At 37.2% G+C, this 22,125-nt stretch overlaps 1 protein-coding gene across 2 annotated transcripts in view; it reads right to left on the bottom strand.

Annotated features, from left to right (window-relative positions):
• The window catches only part of pip4k2aa (phosphatidylinositol-5-phosphate 4-kinase, type II, alpha a), a 31,121-nt gene that overhangs the window by 6,089 nt on the left and 2,907 nt on the right, over window positions 1-22,125 (bottom strand). Inside the window, exons 2-7 of one of the 2 annotated variants that reach the window (XM_014990314.2) lie at window positions 9,788-9,885; window positions 9,533-9,629; window positions 7,771-7,923; window positions 7,184-7,330; window positions 7,008-7,046; window positions 1,780-1,896 (exon numbers count right to left, since the gene is read on the bottom strand). In XM_014990314.2, the coding sequence (XP_014845800.2) occupies window positions 1,780-1,896; window positions 7,008-7,046; window positions 7,184-7,330; window positions 7,771-7,923; window positions 9,533-9,629; window positions 9,788-9,885 (651 nt within the window). The remainder of the gene's footprint in view (window positions 1-1,779; window positions 1,897-7,007; window positions 7,047-7,183; window positions 7,331-7,770; window positions 7,924-9,532; window positions 9,630-9,787; window positions 9,886-22,125) is intronic. The other variant, XM_014990317.2, reaches the window with a different exon arrangement.

Genomic DNA, 22,125 nt, shown 5'->3' with positions numbered 1-22,125 from the left:
TACAGGACTCTCCAGACTAGGATTTATTATCCTTTTATTAAATTGCGCTGCAGTACTGCCCACAGCCTGTAGGGGGGAGCATTGTTATGGCGGGGAAGGATGGGGAGCCAACTTTTGAGTCACTGAGGAAAAATAAGAGCAGGAAATGAGGTAACAGGGCAACAGCTGCAGTTTAGCTACTACAATGTTTCTATAGCAGCAGGAGAAGAGCAGCAACACATGACTTCATAGCAACTAGACTGTGCACGGACAGGACAACATTGACACACATTCATACACATACAGACAAATCCATTTCACAAACGGGGACACTGGGAGCACATATATACATCCAGACATAGACCTCCAAATTGCAATAAACGTGGGATGCACAACTTGACCGACAGGGACACTTTATGGGTGACATGAAATGACACATGACAATGTATCTATGAGGCTGAATCCAGAGAGAACAGAAGTTGGAGAACCCAGCACCTAGGCTGATGGATTTGCTGCAATACTGACAGCAAAAGCAATGTGTATGACTCTTAGGTGTGTGCCACTGATATAGAGAAGAAAGAGGGAAAACAGAGGTGAATATCAAAAAAAAGAGAGAAAAAGAGGACTGCTGAAGAGGCTTACAAAGCTTTTCCAGAGCCTTGAAAAATATAATCTACTTCTCTTTTAAGACTTAACACAGCTCTTTTCATTACGCCAATGGCCATTAAAGTTGTCACGGCAGTAGGCCTTTGAGACAAACTTGTCTTAAAAATATCACTGGGGTCTTAAGGCTGCGATCTCAAATAAAACAAAAATAACTATGCTGCTGCTATATCAATATGCTATTACATTTATGTAATATTACTTAGATTTTGATGCATTTCTAGAGTATAAAAAGTACATCAAGCTGACATTAGCTGGGTAATTAGCTGGGCTATGTGCTCCGGTGGCTAGCCTGCAGGCCGCTGCTTTACAGACATTTCCCCCTAGCTTACCAACTGTGTCTTTAAAACTGAGTTGGTGGGGCTCCTTTAGTTTTCTCATCATGACTGTCCATGTTTTATTATATACATTATATCCCAGCAGCTAAATACTGCTTTACTGGAAGTGAACATGAAGTTTAACACCACCTTAAGGCGCCTAGTGCTCAGCATAAGGCAGTGAGGCCTGGCGGGATGGTAAGCCCCGTTTCACTTTTTGCTTTATACAGCAAAAGAAAACGCCAGTGCTGTTGCCACTTTTTCTTACATTAAAATGATTTTATACAGTAAAAAAAAAAATGGTTTGATGGTAGAATTGGGTAACTATTTTTTTTAAAATAAAAACCTTGGACATACCTTAACAACAGTAGAAAATACTAAACACTAAACTGTCTTCTTGGACAGTCTAACTTTACTACAGTTCTATTACTCTGTTAAGAAATTAGCATTCAATGCATGACATCAAAACAAATTAGTTTTGATTGTTAAGCAACATAAAATAATTCTGAAAAATAAAAAGTGAAATTCAATTATTTCTGGTGCTCAGGTGTTTCAGATACATGCCGGTGGAACTGAGTGGAAACAAAAGTGTCTGGCAATACAGAGGAAAAAAAGTCGACTGTAGATTAATGGAATACGTGCATATTATGGGCCTAAAATAACGGTGACTTGGTGTGGAGAAAACAAAAAATTAAAAAAATAACCAGTTGCAAAAATAAATAGATATGTCATATCACAGTGACAAAAAAACCCCAAAACAAAACAAAAAAAGAATTGGTTTAATAGATCATGCCTGATATATGAGCCCTGGTTCTCTTACATCTCTTACGTGTTTCATGGCACAGTAAAAGCGTGTGGCAATCCGCAGTGTTTGCAGCCTTTGCTGAACGTTACCAGATTTTTGCCGCGGGGGCACATCCTCTGGTGGGGGTGGCTGCTAGAGAAGGGGAGGGTGGGGTGAGGTAAGGACGGAAGGGATGGAGGAGAAAGGAGAAGAGAAGAAAGAAAAGAGGAAGGAAGTTGGAAGTAAAGGCAAAGTGTTTCAAATTTAACAAGAGCACAATAGTTTTGTTTTTTTTCTCGTGGAGGAGGGTTGGAAAGGGCATCATGCGAACGATCTGTGTGGCACTTTCATGTGCCGACTCCAGAAGATCTGTGAGTCTCCAAACACGCTCCTTCAGGAAATAGGGTAGGACTTAAGAAACATAGACATAAAGATTGCTCCTATTAGTTACACATTTTATAGGATTATTTCCCAATGTCAGATGAATATTCTTTACAAGTCTTTCCAGCCTGTTTTTATTGGTTTTCTAACCTTTTCCTGCCATAAAGCTTTCACAGAGAAAGGAAGCAACCTGGCACAGCAAAGTCTAAAGAGGAAGGATCTGGGCCTAGGTAGAGCAGGGAAACCATTAACTATATATTTGGTATTCCAAAGATCTGCAGTCAGCTAAATTTCTGAACAAGTGCGGTACCATTTCTAAGAGCTTACGGTTTCTATTTAAAGGGAGACAAACATAAGGCAGCTCATATTAATTTTCTCAAAGTAGAGCCATGTGCCTTCAATGGAGACACCAGCTGGTGCTGCAGTTGGGAGAAAAATAACCTTACCGAAAGGCTGTGTGGGCTGACACCTTAAGGAGAGTCAGACAGCTAGCTAGAGATATAGAAAAGCATCCTTTACATGGAATAGTGCAATAAAATATCAAAAATATCCTAAGGACAGCATTTATGTGGCTCACCGCAGGCAACTGGCATGAACCGACACACCTGTCAAAGGCTAGTTAGATGTAGATTATGACCTAGTTAAGTTGCCAAACAACAAATCCTCCACAAACACTATGAAAACATGTCAGTAAAGCCAGTTGCCGTTTCTGCGACAACCAAAACCAGAGGCAGCAGCTACAGGAACCACAACATTCATTTCACGGGAGAGAAAAGCCCAAACGTCATACTGTGGTATGGCTTTAACAGAACACGTTGACATCGTGCAAAAGAATGGCGCTGATGCTGACACACATCGAAATGTGCTAGGAAATAACACCACTTCATAAAAGGATGCAGAAAATTATTAGATACCATGCAGCCACATGCGTGAGGGGGGGAGAGGCCCATGCAGTTTCGAGAGAACCGTACCGTGCTGTGCTTGTTGTTTGTGTGTGTGGTGCGTTCCTCAACATACACACAGCGTACTGTCATGGTGAAGCACGTATCAAATGGCACAATGCAAATGATTCTTGATCTTAGTGGCGAGCTGCAGTGTGTACGACTTTGATGTTAGTCGGAGTGGATGTTAGTGTAATGCTTTGATAACCACTTGAAAAATGTAACGTCTCTGGATAGATGTGGACAGTAAGTGCATATGAAGCCGTGTCATTGTCCTGACACATCCTACCTACGCTTCATGCCTAAACCTTTACGCTTAAGGAATGTTATTACAGCACGCCCCACAATTATTGGCACTGCTAAATATTAACCTTGTTTTGAAGCAGAATGAACTTTCTTTTGGGTACACTTTTTCAGCATGAAAGCATTTACAGGTCAGAAATATTTTTTTAACCCTCCCAGGGTCTTCAGAGACAGGGTTAACTAAACACCACAAGCGTTTTACCCTGTGTGTGGTCGAGCGGGGTTGCACTAATCCATCGTGCATTTTTACAAGGTTTCTTGTTTTGTGTCGTTTCTGCAACTGACGGTGTGATGGATCACCCACATCACCTTGAATGTGTCCATGGTTACAATTATAGCAATATAACGTAGTGATGAACAGTGAAGAGAGAAAAAAGGCTCAAATACTCACTGTTGGAAACTTGATGCAAAACGTAGCATCTTAGAATCACCAAAGCTACTAAATGACAATTTACATCATAAATGTAAATAAATGGAGTTTGCTAAACTTTACTGGAGCAATGGGCTTCAAGTTATTGTATTGAAAAAAGAAAGTTGCTCCAGATGTTTTAGGTATAAAATAAGTAATAAATGTTGTAAAGGACCTCATGCCATTTTAGGTAAGGTGGAGGATATGTGATGCTGTGATCCTATTTTTCTTTGGAAACATTCATGATACCATGGACACTAAAGCAGTTCCAAAGCTTCTCAAGTACTAATCCATTTTGAAAGAATGTGTGACATTGGCAAACAAATCTAATTGGTCAGTCAAAGGGTCTTTGAGCTGTGTAACTAAAAACATATGGCCACATACAAATGGTTAATCCGAAACACCATCAATCTTTTGCAATGATTTAGGTCTAAACTCCGTAGAAAATATGTGTGGTAAACTGAAGCGAAGGGAGGGTTAAAAAGGACTGAGGACCTAGAGAGATTTTGCAGTGATGAACGGACTCAAACTTGACTTAAACTTGTGAAAAGCGTGATATTATATATTTAAAAAACCCTATTAATCAGAATATTAATTTTTTCAGAGTGATATTATGATACTGCAATAAGAAAATAAACGCCTCCATACTTTTCACATATTATTTGTTAATAATTGTGGAGAGTGCAGTAAGTATGAACTTAATATTGCGACTTTTGACATTTCTAAGGGTATATTAACCCAATTATAAAAAAGCAAAAAAACAAAACTAAAGGAGACTTCTTAAATCTTCCTTAATGAATATGATGCAAACGTCTTACCTGTTTTGACACAAATGCATAGTGTTGTTCCTTCAGCTCTATTGCTAGACAGTAAACTGTATTTCATAGACAGCTGTGCTGCCGAGAGAAAGAGGTCACACAGTGGGGCTCACGTGTGTGTTAATTCCTCAGCTGCTCTGGCTTTCCACTCATTTGTTTTAACCCCGGTGATGTTTTGTTTTCATTCCTCCAGCTGCAGAGAGCTAAATTTAGTTAGGAGATTCCCTGAAGTCTTCTATGCTTGGTGCCCAACAACTCAAGCTCCAGTAAAAAAAAAAAAAAAAAAAAGTGGAAAGCTCACTGCACTCAGGAGGAAACGGTGGCTACCTTACACAACCAACGGGGGGAAAAAAAGATCCTACTAAGGACAATCATTCCCTCAAAATAGCCCTAAGCCGTAGCACCAAATCACTGATGTATGAGATGTAGCAAAGAGCTCAGTAAAAAAAAAAAAGCCTTTAGTGACTCTCCTATACCAGTTTTTGCAATTTCTGAGGATTATTTTGTGAAAAATACATTCAATAGTCAAACTCCCTCAGTAGTGTCAAAAACAGAAACGATTTTCCTCATATTTTCACACAAAGTATAGACGCAATCCAGTCAGGTACACACAATCACACACATGACTATACAGAAAGACTACTCAACTGAGACAACATCTGACTGAGAAAAGTTCCTTAATCAACATAAACCCAGACACACACAGCTTCACACGCCTCCATCTTTCGCACAGACAGCAAGCAGGGAACCTATGTGAGCCGCAGAAGCAAGGTTAGAGGGGATGCATGTAAATCAACGGGACACAAAAGGCATGCAGCGGCTAGAGAGGGGATGGAGGGATGATGTGGGTTCTGACTGAGAGGAGATGGACGTTTTGCTGCTGTCATTTCCCACCCAAAGGAAGCAAAGGCAAACACCGAAGCGGTGTTCGTCCGTTTGGGCGATGACAGCGGGCTTGGAACCGCTGGAAGCTGTGTGGGTTTTCGACAACACTAGAAAAAATGCAGGTTGTTTTCCATCTCATTCTGTTATTTTTCACGTGGCTTTGAACTGACATGTAGCTCAATCAGGGCAATTGCATAGTTTCTGGGAAGTTTCTGTAATTACTCATTAAGAAGTTTTTTTTTACAAACGCTTCACTGGTTTTAAACTAAGCTTAACACAAAATGTAAAGAACGCTGATTTGGTCTATTTTCTGTAGGTTGTAGCAAGACTAAGTAATATTATTGTAATAAATTGTACTTATTTCCCCTTAAAGAGAATCATGTAAGGAAAATGCATTTGTGGGTTGAGCAGCAGAAATGAGGATATGGGTTGCTCTAATGAAACCCTATAAAATCCTCTGTGGTGTGGTGGAAGATCTTCCACAACGTAAAAACAAGACTCATCCTCACTGAAGGACATTTCAATGCAGAGATGAGATTCTGCAACCAGGGGATTTCCAATGTCTCTTAAGCACTGGGATTAGGTTGGGTGTGCCGAAGTGACTAAAACAACCACTGGATAACTTGCAAAAAATGCTGGTTGAGGAATGGGATGCCATCCCACAGCGGTTTGTGACCAGTGTGAGAAGAAGGTGCCAGGCTGAATAAAATGTTAAATTGCCAATATGGCCCAATTCTTCAAACTTTAGTCATGAAATCAAAAAATGGACACTAAGGCTAAGGACACTAGGACACTAATTGCCTTAGTGTAATTCAATGGCTAAAAATAAAATTTACGATTTTTTTGTCTTGCTTTCTTTTCTTAAAGATTATAAATTATAAAATAGAAATTTTCAAAAAAATTGGCTTATTTCAATCATCCCTTCTGTGAGCTGTACAGCATAGTATTAGTTCAAGCCTATGAGAATTTTTGTTTATTTACGACGTTGACATAATATTAGCAGATTAAAAACTCAATTTTACCAGAAGGATTGAAAATTACAAGAAAACGTTTTAATGAGGAAAATGCTTGCATAATTAATTTTTTGTTATTTTTTGTGTTCTCATAAAATTACTACTTCATTCCCCAGTTATTATGATTTTATTCTGGTCTTATTTCAACTTTATTATCAAATGATTATTTTTGTAATCCTACGATTGTATTTTTAAAACATGATGACTATTTTCATAAAAAAAGGAACTCATAGCCTTATGCTTAGAACCTCAGTTCAAATTCCAAATAAATAGAAGCTGTAAAAATAGACAGAAAACTAGAAAATCCAGCCGTATTTAAGGGGAAATAAACTGGTTTTCCAGCTGTAAAAGGCATCTTGCCAAAAGGCCTTGTCACAGCAAAATTTTTTTTTTTGGCAAAGCAAATTAATTCTTTCTGAAGCATATTATGAAGGTAAAACAGGGCTGAGAAAACAGTACAAACACATTTGTCTATGTTTAGCAGTTGATTCTGGCTCACGGCAGGTGACTGTACCTTCTCCTTATCACTGGCCTCTCTCGCCACTGTGGAACCCTGCAGAAAGAAAATGAACCACTGTGAGAAAACTGTACTAACACGCAATTAACAGGCAGGTTAGAAGGAACAATAATTAGACCATAGTATTTTTTTTTTGGTCTTCATTTGCTTTTTAGTATACCCTCCCCTCTTACCTTTAGATCATATTTTTTGTAGACGGAAAGGCGGTGGGAGAAAACATTGCGAGTAACAATCATGTAGGTCTCGTCCCCATCCACGGTGAGACGGTACATCCCCAGAAACTGAGGCAGTAGGGTGTTGCCATGGCACTCCACAATGAACTACCAAAGGAGAGAGGAGAATACAAATTTATGGTGCTTTAAGATCACAATGGCTCTTTGCAGTGCACACAAGTAGGTTGGAACAAAAACGAAGAAGAAAACACAGCAGGAACCCTTTAAGAGCGTTTTTTTGGTTATCAGCTTTGAGGTGATAAATGGATATGAGGGCCACGGGGCCCTCATGTCTAAAGGCTCTCATAGGAAAACTGTACTCAGTCCAATTTTATTGGAATAATTCTTAGGAAATAAAGCAGTAAAAGACAACATCAAAAATGAAAAATGCTAAATAATTGTCAAATGACTGCAATTCATTTAGTTATGTCATAAAACAAGAAAAAAAGACAATATTTATGGAATTTATAGAGACCTCTTCAAAAAATATATATATAAAAAAAGCAAACAATAATTTTGTTTTTGTATAGTAAGAAAGTAATTTTTACCTGATGATATTTCTTTAAAATGTTGTGCATCTCAGCCACATCCTCGCTGCTGATGGTTTTGATGACATATCGCTTATCGTAAGAGGTATGAAAGCAGGCCCCGCTGCGACCCTGGGCCTCGCTGTTCAAGGGAGCGCTGCGAGTCAGAGAGTTCTGCAAAAACAGAACAAAGGTGGCAAAGCTCACACAAAAGATATAGTATGATATAAAGATATACTATGGGAAATTTGAAGTTTATATTAGATTTATACTCCTTACATGTTTTGTGCACCACAACCACATATTTTAGTGCATTTTATATGAGACATTGGCACAAATATGAACATAATGAAGCTAAAAAGCAAGTGAACAGGATTTTTTAATTTTATACAAATAAAAATCTGAAAAGTGTGGAATACATTTGTCTCAAGTCCCAAGACAATACTTTGTAGAATCATTTTTAATTACAGCTACAAGCCTTTTAAGGGTGTGCCTACGCCAGTTTTCTATACTTTTTGTCAATGACAGAGGAATCTTAGAATAGGCCTTGAAGTCTATGCCTGAGCATCATTGGGCATCAATTTTCAAATCTTGTCAAAGACTTTATTAGACTTAGGTCTGGACTTTGACTGGGCCATTTAAATATATGAAAATTCTTTTAACAAAGCCATTCTATTGTGGCTCAGCCTGAATGTTTAAAGTTGTCCTTCTACTGACTCTTCACCCAGGTGCCAGGTCATCTGGATTCTACCACAGATGCGTTTCACCATGGAGAAACGCATCACAGTGACGTACAGAGCTAGTTTTCTGTAAACTACCCAAAAAGTCACATTTTGCTCTCATCTACTTTGAGCACCTGTTTCACATAAAACATATTGATGTTTGTGGTGGAAAAAACTCCTCCTCCAACAAACTGGATAGAGATACCAGATCTAAAACGTAGCCTGACATATTCTAACGAAACAGATTGGACTATATGACTGAACTTTCCGATCCGTAATGTCCGTCATCCACCTTCGACTCAATGCTTCCCACGCAGCAGTCTGAACACGCGAGATTCTGACCCCTGTACACATGGAGGCAAACAGCTGCTGCCCAGACTTTGGAGTCCAACGTAACATGATCCAACATCTCCTGGCACAGTCCCTCATTCACTAGGAATTCCTCACCCACCAAATCCTTTTCTTCTCTAGAAACGACTAGAGAAATGCCCCTTCAGAAAGATAGAAAATTATCCTGTAGAATGATTTCTTAGAGTTGATTTAGCAGGTCACTGTATACCACCGGCTGGGTTTTTCTTAGCAAATGGGGGAAAAAATATTATTACATTTGCACTTTAGGGATTCTTGAAAAATATTTACTTGATATTGTTACAAACTGAGAACTAAAAAAAGACAACAAAACAAAAACAATAAAAAAATCTATAAACTCTACACTTTAACCCTATAGGGAAGCAATTTAGCAAATTCTACTCTTTATTTAGACTGGAGAGCTCCCCATTCACTCCAACCAACTGAATCCTAAAGTAAACATTAAGGGAGGACAGCTGCAGTGCACTGGAACACAATGACCTCCAAATACTGCCAAATCACTGACTGCACTGGGAAATGGAGGCTTACTGGGAAAAAGGGAAAACAAAATCAAGGAACTGCAAGATTTGGAGAAAAAAAAAAACACACATCGACAGTACTTCAGGGAAGATCTATATTAATTGGCAACCTCCAACAGATTCAGACACATTTACACAGGGATTAAAAAGAATAAATGTGAAGTCTGTTTATACCGAGAAATCCTGGTCGTCAATACCGAACCTCTCCCTGAGGTTTCGGAACACGAGGGGGCAGTACTCCTTGAATTTGAAATGGCTCGGCATGTTCTCCCTGCAAACACAGAAACAAAACAAATCAGGAAACACAAAGAGCTTCAAAGAGCTCTTCAGGTGGTGCAAGTCTGAAATGTGATTCTATTTAGCCTTGCAACAATTTAAGGGACGAGAAATATGTCTAATTACATTGTTGTAACATTTAAAACACCTTACTTGTTAAAGAGGTGGTTGTCCACTTTAATCTTAGAATAGGCCTTGAAGTCATCTGGCATGAGCATGATGGGAACCTGAACGTGGCTCAACTCGTTTATCTGCGCAGAGAAACAAAGAAGGTCAACAGGTCAGCATACTTGTACTAGAAGAAATGAAACAATGTGATGGACTGGCTTCCTGGTTTGTTGTCAGGGAATGGACAGACTAAAATTTGTAACATATGCTTTGAGGCATCATTTCAAATATTTCCTTCAAATCAAGAAGAAAACTTTCTGTTATGACCAACAGGGAAAAAGATAGTGATTTGGTACTCTAAAGAAACAAAGCTTTTGCCAGAACTAGCGTAACCCTGACAGGAGAGAGATAGACCTCCAATAACCCAGGGCTTGTGACGCATTAAAAAGAACCAAGAGTTCGAATACTGAAAACTATATATATATATATATATATATATATATATATATATATATATATATATATATATATATATATGTATAAAAACGTTTTATGTCGCCACATTTTAGGGTTCAACGGTCATTTTATCAGTAGTTAGTACAAAGGTTGCCTTTTTAACATATTCACATGACCAAGTATTCATAAATCCTGATGATTCTAGAGAGTGACATGGTATTGTTTAGACTGTACTCATTTTCAAAAGAAATATGCTTTCTTACTTTGTCAATGACCCACTGATCAAAAAAGAAAGGCATCAGCCTGGCCTCAGACCTGCACAACACTAAGCAGGAGTGGAAAATGAATGAATGATTATGCCAAAACATACCTTCATCAGGTATAGTGCTCTTGATTTGATAGTAGAGCAATCTTAAAAAACAAATACTCAAATCATTGGACCAGTGTATTTTCTTTCTTTTATATTTTAATCAAAGCACAAAGACTAGGAAGTTATTATTAGGACTTAAATAAGCGCAGAGAGTTCAGGCCTGGACCAATCCCCTCGTCTAAGCTCTTGGTATTATGAGAAGTCTACAAATGGTGCCAAAACTGTTGAAGTTTAGAGGTGTTTAAATAGACAGATTAAAACAGGTTGGAGACATCAGAGTAATGAAAAAAAAAAAAAAAACCTCAAAAACCTTCAGAGTCTCATTAACATTTAATAAAGTACGAGTTAGCCAAGTGGGTAAGAGGCACGAGGTGCTGTACAACTGAAAAATAAATCAGATTCATTCTTTTAGCCTGTTTTGTCTGCTAGGCTAAGCTGTGTCACACTACATTAGAGCTGGGCGATGTGGCTGCAAAACATCACAATATAAGCGTTTCATATCAGTTGATGTCAATAATTACCGATTCATATTTTTGTTTTCAAAATCTGAAATATTGCCAAACTTGTGACATGAAGAAAAAAAATGGATACAAAAAATCAGGTTGATTTTTCAATAAGTGATGACATTACAACTAGCATTAGAAGCTGCACAAAACTTTCTACGAATCAGAAATTTCAAAATTGTGCAATTTTGGAAATTACTTTTGAAGTTTTGGTCTAAATTGGAGCTTGACAATTAACTGCATTTCGATTTTGATTTTTGGCCCCAAACATTCACAAGAACGTAATTTTTTTTTTTAAATAGCGATTGTTAAAATGATTTTTGTTACATTATGCAATGCAAGTACACCTCTCCTGTTCTTTAAATACTTCCAAATTAAACTATTCAATATTCACCTAAATAATACTGATGAGGATATTTTTCCAAAGCCCCCACCAAATCAAAAATTCAAACTTTAAAAATGACATTGATTTTATTAAAGCAGACACAGACCATCACACCGAGTTAGACTTTACATTCAGTGACTGCATATTTACAATAATGAGTCAACAGAATGGAACGCAAGGGGACACTTGACATCCTGGCACATTAATAAAGCCAAAGGGCTTCAAACACTTACGGCCCCTTTCAGGTATTTCCACTTCTAGCTGGCTCTGCTCCACATTGCTGCATTACGTAGACCTGACATTTGTTATGACAGCAGGCACAGCTTGATAAACATATGATGTGTGTGTGCTTGTCTCTGTGCATGTTTCTTTGTGGTGGCCTCCAGGCAAGAATGCTGGCAGGTTGCTGTATTTGCTCTCTATTAACAACCTCACATTTCAGCAAGCATTTTTTTTTTTTTAATATTGGTGATCTGAAATTGCTCCAACATTCAGGTCTTTACGAGTTTTAACATTTATTTACAGAACCCAACACTGTTCATCATTAAAACTTAAGAGCATTTTGTTTTGTGCTTTTGATGCCAGACTCATTTTGATGAATTTACATTGCGGATTTATTTAGTTTCAACAAATCATCCATTCTTTCATTTATATCCAGAATTTAGCTCTTTAAGAGAGTCGCCACTGTGCCTTCTTTGTCATTTATGATCATGCTAATTTATCTCTTCTGCTCTTATTCAAGGACAGTTAAAAGCAAAAGTGCAAATTTTGATTTGGCTCAATGATCACACCACTCTCAACTGAATGTAATCATAACTGTGGGAAAAAAACCACCAACTTCTCCTTCCTGGCCTAGCGTTAAAATGCACAGTGCCATACTGACACAAAAGCTTCAGCATGACTGTTCACATCTGCCGTTAAAGTCCATCCTGAGTAACCAGATCTGAGTCACTTGGTCTACATGTTTGTGACACATTGAATTTATTAGGTGGGTCAGCACCACTACAAGTTGTTAAACCAGCTGCAGAAAAAAAAAAAGATCACCACACTGGAAATAAAACAACTGATCCACATTGACTAATTTTAAGTTGATCAGCTCCGATTCGTGATTTGCAAGTCAAACACTGTTTTTTCACCTCCCTCTAAAACAGAAAACATAAGATCTCCCACTGTTTTCAGACATCAGCTGACAGAAGGCAGTCCCTCCGGAAGTTGCCATGTAGCGATCACAACTATTAATGTTAATTCGCTCATCATTCGAACATTTTGAGCAGGCTTGAAATTTTCACCAGTCATAGCAACTTCTCTGCAAATCTGACCAATCACCTTAAAGTTTTCTGCATTTCCTTCTTTTCTGACCAATCCTTGCATTCAGCTGAATTTTTACCAATCCACAAAACCCCCTTCTAAATTAACTTCCTGTTTAAGACATCTCTTAAAAGTTTAAAAGCTGAACCTGCAGGATCAAACAATGCGTTATGGTAAATGATAACATTTGGCTTTTTGTTTTTTTGTTCAAACTATTTTGAGATTTTTTCCCCCCCAGAATTTGCTTATAGAGTGTACACAGATCATGTTGACATCAATGACCAATTCTTCTTTGGCATTTTGAAAACTTCTCAAAATATGATTTATTTGTATTAAAGGTGTCATTTTGATAAGAACTATGTTAAAATACTGTTTTTCCATAAGGTTATCTGCAGCAATTAGTACTTTTTTGTAAAACAATGTTATGGCAAAAATAAAGCTTAAAAAATAGCGACAACCTCGAGGAACTGATTGCTATGCAATAAAATTATTAAAAATAAAATTATTTTCTGACCAATCACTGCACTCGGCTGTGATTTTAAATAAAAATAAATTTTATTAAGGTTAACAGCATATAGTATCTCCTTCACTTATAAAGCATCCAACCATAAGATAAAAGAAACCACGGAGAAAGCGAAAGAGAGTGGCTAAAAAGAAGAAAGTAAAACTGAACAATAGACAGCAAGGAACAAAAGATATGGAAATGAAGACACTTGAGTGTCGGAGTCAGCAGATGCCATATCCGAGTATGTTTCAGCACCCTCGTGTGACAGGCACTGACGTCACGCTGGGGGTTATAAAACAGATGCACCCTTGGTACTCAGTAGGGAGATGTCACCTAATCAACAAGGCTCGGTTTTACACACGAGCAAAGACAATGCCTAACAACATACACAGCCTGAAGTACACAATTCTTGACATAAACAGGAAAAGATGTAAAACTACAATGAAAATATTTATTTGATAAAAGAAATGGCATGATTCTCAACACTTACAAAAAACAAAGCCTCACATCTGCTGCACTGACTATTTTTGTACCATTACCAATTTTAGTAACAAATGTCCCCATTTCTTCCTTTGAATTTTTCTACTTCAAAAACGTAAAAGGGTAGCTACAGCGAGAGTCTTTATTGAAATGATAATTTAGGTTACCATGCTTCTGCCTCACAGTTAAGACTTTGTTTTGGATAATAAGCCATTTTTCAAAATGCAGCTCCTAAACACTGTTTAATGTTCCTCTCTAAAAGATGTGGTTCCATCTGTAAATAACATTAACAGTAAATAATGTCTACTAGTGGTTTTTATTTTGAGGAGAGCGGCTTTTACGTTGAGCTTTAGCACACGCCTGCGTGTCTTTGCTCATCCTCCTGCAGTTATCAAACTTGCAGACAAATTTCACACCACCACTTCCTTCTTGTCTCCATGGCAATGAAGACTGGTTTTCCGGCCCTGGGTGAAGCAACTCTGCTATGTTGCTCCATTGGACAGGAAGTTGGTGAGAAAGAGCATGCTCAGTCAGCACATGGCATAACCTTGTTTTTCTGAATGTTGACTTGACTAACTTTCAGCAGATGGCACCTTGCAGAAAACTGTGAGGACAGAGATAATACATCTTGACACAGCACACAAAAAAGCCAGGGCTGGAGGGAAACATTTGAAAAAGAAGAGGAAATCTATGGCTAGATAAGCTTTATTCTGATCATCTGATTCATCATCTCTAAGTAGAATTTTCCACTGGTAAAATGTGCACTCCCAGTTCCTCCTAAACTAAATCTACATTACATAAAGTCAAGAAGTAGTAACACAATTTCGTCATATTTTGAAATGAATAGTATATGTAAATTAAATATACTACAAGCCACACAACTCTACATCTAATATGAAAAATAGCAGAAGTTGCTGTATTCGTATTCAAGAGATTTCTCTGCAGATACGCTCTGCAGTGTGACGGTGTTAAAATTGGTTTTGACACATACAGCTCCTAAGTGTTGTAGATCTTTTTCAAGGAGCTTGCATGTGAGAACAAGCAGTGTTTGAAGCATTCACTCTGGGGAGGATTTGCAAAGTTGTTCTCTCGAGAAGATATTGGAAGAAAAATCAGTGCATGAATTTTTTTTTTATTTTTTTTTTTACAAAACTGTTCCACAAAATGGCCACAAAAGGCAAACCTTGCTTACAGCCACCTCGGTGGTTTAGCCAGCCACATCCTACATGAATTAATCAGTACGGCAACACCAGAGTGACAGAAGCACAGGAGATCTGAATGGAGCGCTGCAGACTTTGTCCACTTTACACCTACTTGTTAACTCTGTTACATCATTGACGTACTTGTAAACACTCCCAATGCTCGTTTAACACGCATAAGGTTTGAGAGGGTTATGTAATATGTGAACACAACAGCTATTCTTTCCAAAGATTTTACTTTAAATAAGCCAAAGTGTCAGAAAAAAAGGTTTTTTGCTATACTGTGATACGTTTTACCAAGTTGGATGTTGTGGTGGATGTTGTGGTTGGATGTTTTTTGTTTTTCTTCTTTCTGGAAGTGGACACTACCAATACCTCACCAAGCTGCCAGTTTTTTAACAAAAATTAAGAAATCAGATGTTTGAAAGTATCTAACCTTGAGTCTTTTCCATTCAGCAACAAGATGATTAACCACTGCAAAAAGTTTTGTTATGAGACAAATTCCAATTTGGGGTTGAACAAAAGGAAAATAAAAATCTGATCTTTTTCTGATCTGAACTCTGAACTTTTGATGGTGTTACTGAGAAAAGACTAAAAGTTTGCCATTTTCACAATCAGAGTTGTTTAGATTGAGACACAGAGATGTGAAGAGTTTTTAAAAGGAAAATGTTTTCTACAACATCTCGTGACATGTCTGCAATTCACTTAGACTGGATAAGAGCAAGATTTTAAACAGATAACAGTAAGGTTGAGTGGAGTAGCTTCATTCAAGCTGTGCTATTTCAGCCTTTTGGGACATATACCATTCATATACATGATGAGATTGGAAATCCTCTGGAAACCATTAAAGATCAACAATTTGTTGGCAGTACATATTGACACTCTTGTTTTCAGTGCCAACTGTGCTGACACCTAATGCAAAATGCTGAAAACAGTTTAAAATGCCAACCTTTTCATTTTTGCCTAAACTTTAAAATGCTGATAAAACACTGTTTTACAGAATTTATTTCATCAAGGGTTGTTTGAACAAAAAAAAGTGTTTAAAAAAATGATTATACACCAGAAAACAGCTTACAGATGGAAAAGTTTTTAAAGTGTGGGTCTAGCCATCGAGGAGTTAAGATTTATTTGAAAACGTGGCGCCAGTGGTGACTTAAACATGAAAGTACTCTAGAAGTTGCATAATGCTCAACCCACAATAATCAGCAGGGACACCAACATGTCAAATGGTGGACTCGTCATGTTTCAATCACAATTGCGGTAATACAGGACACAAACTTTGCTGCTCTAGAGCTCATGTAACTCAACTATCCTTGAGCAGGCAGACAGTTTTTCACCTCCAACTACTCATGTAGGCTATTTGTGACTTTGTATTAAAGTGATCTTTAAAACTAGCCAATAGATGTACAGAAATTCACATTTGATTCTCACCAGGCTCATAAACAAAGCAACTGACCTCAGAGCTTTTTTTCACTAACCACAGAGTGGATGTCTTTAGCTGCACCTGATAAATGCACTTAAATGGCTTATAGATTACTTTAAGTGTGCAATGTGCAAAGATGGAGGGTTGGAAAACGTTTAGGCAATTAGATAAAGAATAGGGTCTGTGAATGACAATATTTTGTTATTCTACTTCTTTTTTCTTTAACTCAAAAACACTTAAAATCAAACTGCATCTCAGATTGCGTGTGAAACTTTGTAATCAGGCTTTGTCACAAGAAACTGACAGCCCTGTTTCCTGTGACTGGGCTTAAAGCTTAAAATTAGATCCTTTACTTCATTTCACTTTTACGTAAATAATATAGTAACATCAATAATCTGGTATTGCCCTGGTTTAGTATCTACATTTTCAAACTATCAAGTTCTCAAAGTGTTTACTAAAAAAAATGCTGGCGGTTTCTGACTCACACTGAATAAAAAAAAACTAAATGTTAAACAGAGTGTTAGATTGTGAGAAAATAAAGCATCCCCAACTCTACAACCCACAAGGGGACCATTTATCCACCGGATGAGATGGCAGCCAGAGTGTTTTAATCTGCCTCATATTTATTTAGTGAGTTGCTGTCTCAGATCACTTTTTCTTTAGTTAACAAACAACAACAGTTTGAATGTTTTTACAACATGGTTATTTTACCACTTAACTATTTTGTATTTGCCATTTCATATATGGACAATACACTTGAGAGTATAGACCAGTCATGGAGCTTTTCAGCACTTGTTAGTATTTAAACAGAAAATGTGTTCTGGCATATGTAATACTTTGCTCTTGTGGAACAGGAGCTTTAACAATCTATTTAATTTCTTCATAAACATCAGAGTAAATATCTTAAAGACGATTTATCATGATTTATTACTACTCAGCTTCGTAGCTACCACTCTGTAGGGCTTTAGGCAAAAAGGCTTTTCCTGTCTTTCTGCCACATTGACAAAATTCCTCCAAACAATACCTTCCCTTTTTGACTAAGCACCATCATAAAGGCTGAATATACTTGCTACATTATGGGAGATTAAAACTTCAACCGACTCATCTTTTTTGTTGGCATTTTGGTTTTTAACCATAAATATCCAGGTGAGCAGCTGGTAGGAAAGAGATGGACAGAGTTGTGTACCTGTGTCGCTGATGTCCAAAATTGTTTGACAACTTGAGGAATAAAACATCTCAGTTTTTATCCATTTTGACCCAAATGCTTTGGTATTATTTAGTGTCAATTACACTGAAATATTAATAACTTTATCATCCCTATGACCAGTAACTCTTTTGCTTGTTCAGCATTGACGCCGATATTTTGTAGAAGCACTGTAATGCTTATGTTATGTGCTTATGCAATATGTAGAAATTACATAATGCCTAGTTCACAAAGCCAGATTTTTATGTGGAATTTTGCCGAAAATCTTAAGAACGCCTGAATTATCGGGATAATGTTAAGAGATATTCCTGCCATACGTTGTGTATCTAGAGGGATCTGGTCCACTTGGATGGACGTCAGGACCACTCCAATCTAAAATCAGGGTTATTCAACATGTTTTATTATCTTGGTCTGTGTTCCCTGAGGAGAAATGACAATCCAGCCTGTTGAATGTGACGTTTAGCCAATCAGAAAGCAAGGTGATGGAAACATGGAGCTGAATCCAAGACATACAGAAGACAAAACAGCTGCCAGGGTGCACCAGAAAGTTCGGCGGACATTGGAGACATATTTGTTTTGTTCTTTCTTCTGTTAAATATAGCTCAGAAACTATCGCCATTGCTTCTTCAAATACATCATGTTTGCTTATTCTGAACTCAAGTTTTGTCTCGAGAGTTTTTATAAGATATCCTGTCTGACATCTGAATGTTGGCAAGTGTAAATCAGTTTGTTGGCTCAATATGACACACTGTGCGACCAGACCTGTTAAATGTAAGATTTTTTTTTTACCATCTCGTGTTGTCTTTCAAAATTCAAGTCCTGAAAATTGGTTGATAAGTTTAAAGTCTTGCTGTGTGAACCACAGCAAGTTGGCATTAACTCAACTTTATCAAAGCAAAAATGTATCCATGCTTTTACAACTACAAACATTTCCTCCTAGCATAGATACAGTCTGATGCTCAAGTGAAGGAGGAAGGCAATCTTAGACAATATTTTATGCAATTTCAACATATTGCATAAGCACTGTCCCTCAACTAATTAGGAAAAGGTGACATTCACACCAGAGGAAAAAAAGTAACTGCCTTAGTATGAAAGGAATGCACCTTCCAATTGGGTATTTAGCTCTTCTGGCCAAACCTGATTATTTAATATACTGCTTGACTCAATTCTAACAAAATTATCTGCTTTCAGACATATGTGGGAAAAATCTTGTTTCCTCCCATTTTCTGATATGGCAAAGAAACTGGATTCAATGCCATGTTCAGATATATGGCACTGAATGTGCGAAACCCCTGGAATAAATGGAACGGTACTCAATTCTCATTTTCAGATCAGGCCTCTATAAAAAAAATAAATAAAAGGTTGATCCAAGAAATGCTTGATCTAAGAGAAAATGAAAATACTGCCCATGGTAACAAAACAGCAACGTTTTGAGTAAGCAGATACAATTTAACACATGCCTCCAACAACTCATGCAGACATACGGATTAGTGGAGCACAGTACAAAATGGTAAAAAATATTGTTCTCTTATTTGAAACAAAAAGGAAGTTTAGTCAGCAGGAACAAAAGCCCTTTTAAATTAATGTTTTGCTGTGGGACTCGAACAACATCAGAAGATGCCTTTTCAGTCTTTCCCCCAGGGTATCAGGAAGTGAGGTATCACCTTTTTTGTTTTCTTTACCCGGAATCAGTAGACATATTAATGGTGAGTCACTCCAGAAGATATTTATAGTAACCTTCATGCAATACACAGAACGAGACTCAGCTACCTCGATTAAGAGAGACACAGGAAAGATAACATAACATCCCTCCTCTCTGTACCAAGATAAGGTAATATAAAATCTGCTGATCTGCTAGGAAATCATTCAGCTGAAGAAAATTTGAAAAAGTTTGATTATATGCCAGTATATAGAAAAGCTTGTGTCTAAATATGGTTAATTATTTTTTTATGTTGGTGGATTCATCCAAAGATTATAGAAAAACTACTGTGAATTATGTATGAGATATTTGTATTTTGTTTGCAATGTGTCAAAATGTGAAAACAACTTCAATTATCTTACATTTTTCTGCCAACACAACAATTGCACCAGTTTTTATAAGACCAATTTTACTGGCCTAAAAGCAGTCTGTGGGGTTTCTTGTACTTAAATGTGTTAGGCAAGTGACCAACCGCGCCAAACTCTGGCTTTAAGAGTTGATATGTTGGCTAGTTGGATTTGTGGGAGGGGGTTGCATTTATGGAACCTGTACATCAGTGCATGTTTTTGCATGTTGCTGCAATCTGGTTGCATTCTCAAGCCTCACCCTGAAAATATTTCATTGCACTGTCTTGTTATTTACAGACTGAGGTTACTTTTGAAATCACTTTAGTGTAGTAAGTAACCCTATAATAACGCCTTCATTAGCCTTCACACCCTATCTCAGTGGCTCAATCTGGTGATTTGATTCAGAATGCCAGTTCTTGAAGAAAGCAAGTAGTACTTTCGAAAGCGAAACAGCAGGAGACGTAGCCTAAAGGCATGAGAAGAAAAGGCGCTGGCCGATTCCCTGCTCCCTAAAATGCAATCCAAGAGAACAGTTTGAACATGCACACACTCCTAATGTGTGCCTCTTCACCACAGTTCTTAAAAACACAACTCAGTGAAAATTATGAACTTTAAATGAGACAACTTTGTGTTTCTAGGCATGTTTGAATAAGCAGTGTTGTAAACTGGTGTATTCTTTATTCTTTATTGGTGTATCTTTTTTTAAGTTTGCAACTCATACAAACTGCACATTTAAAGAGTTTTGATAGAGAAAATATAGCTTCCAGTTTTTATTTATTTGTAGGTTTGTCTCATTTGGTGTCATAAGATCAATATGCAGATCTCTCCAGAAAGCGAACTAATGCTGAGCAGCAAAGCTGTACGGAGTAAAACCTGCTTTGAACCTTACTTTGCCCCCAGGCTTAACACCACAGCCAGGTGGACAGTAATCCAACCAGACGACAGCTTAGATAAAGAACTACACCTTTGAATCTTCAGAGCTCTTGGCTTTACATACATGAGGCTATTTTGAGGATGTGTAATCCAAACCTAAGTGTAACCCTAACACTGCACCAATAAGCACCTGCTACTAAGTGAGCATTTGTGGGGCTAAAAAAAAAATAAAAATAAAAAATAAGCCAAATCAAACTTTTGACGATTTCCACAAACGAGAAACACTTCAAAGAATATGCCTCTGTTAAGAATGCTCTTAAATATTTACAATAATGCCATTTTATAATAATATCTTCCATGTTTTGTCTTCTATGTCAGCAGTATTAATAAATAAGACTCTCGCCATGCTATCATCTAAAATCCATGGCATGGCTGATAAAAAATTCAACAGTGTTCTTTGAAATATGTCTTGTTTGAAATTTCAGTCCTGTGAGCTCAATTTTGTTTAACTTTACACATATTTTAGAAATAATTTTAGCTGGCAGCTATAATATTTTATGTAACAATTTAGCTTAAAACATCTTGTATTTGCTTTTTTCTGCAAAGAATGTGAATAGTATTTTTTTTAAATCCCAAGAAGCAACTTATGTCTTTTTTCTCCATGGATGAATTGGTTCAGTTTGGCACCCTTCTGAAGACACAACTCATGTAAACAGATAGCTACAATAAACATACTCTATTTACATTCACAAACTGCACAGCTCTCACCGGTAAACTAAAAATCCAAAAAAGGAAACAAAAAACTGAAAATGAGCAATTTGATTAAAAAGCACCAAGACCTTAAAAAACCCCACAGCTTGTATTAAAGAATCAGTAGAAATTTTGCATTTTTTGTTGAGGTGTACGGTGCATCGTAAAATATGCAAATTAGGCCAGTTGAAATATAAAATGTGTGATTCAGTTGTGTTAAATCAGAATCTACTTGTGATTTTATCTGCCTTTCACAGAATGACTACTGTAAAACAATGGAAAAAAATAAAATAGACTCTAAAGTGAGTTAAACAACAAAACTTGATCTTCAAAAAAAAAAAAAAAAAGGCGGGGGACTAGTTAAGACCAATGCACCAGACTGAAGACTTTTGTCATCCAGCGTTTGGTAGAAAGAGAGAGAGAGAAAAAAGACAAAAACAATCATGCAAGTGAAAATTATTGAGTTTGCTTTAATTTATCACGCAATAAGTTGGAGAATTAACAGAAGCTAAACAGCATACTTATTTTAAAAGGACTTATGCTGCATTTAATTCAGTTGTTAGGACTTTTTGGTTGCATGTTGTGAAAGCACTAGTCGCCACAAAAAGGGATTTAGTTCAGTTTCTAAACCTTCTGCAATCAGATTGGCTTGATAACCATGTTAATATCATAAACTGTATTTGAGTTTATGTGGTTAATAATGGAAATGTAGTTCACTGCGCTGGGCTAATCTAAGGGAAACCACAAGCACTTAGTACACTCAGTAAAAAAGAAAAAAAAAAAGAAAGTCATTTCTCGTTTCCGCTCTAAACTAAACTTTCTATTGCTCATTTCAGTGTTCATGAAAACTTCTGAATTTTGCATGGGAGGGCCTAAGGCAG

Source organism: Poecilia mexicana, unplaced genomic scaffold, assembly GCF_051168715.1.
Source record: "Poecilia mexicana isolate PSO_F unplaced genomic scaffold, ASM5116871v1 scaffold_20, whole genome shotgun sequence".
Taxonomy (NCBI): Eukaryota; Metazoa; Chordata; class Actinopteri; order Cyprinodontiformes; family Poeciliidae; genus Poecilia; species Poecilia mexicana.
This window is presented reverse-complemented; position numbering and strand designations above follow the sequence as displayed.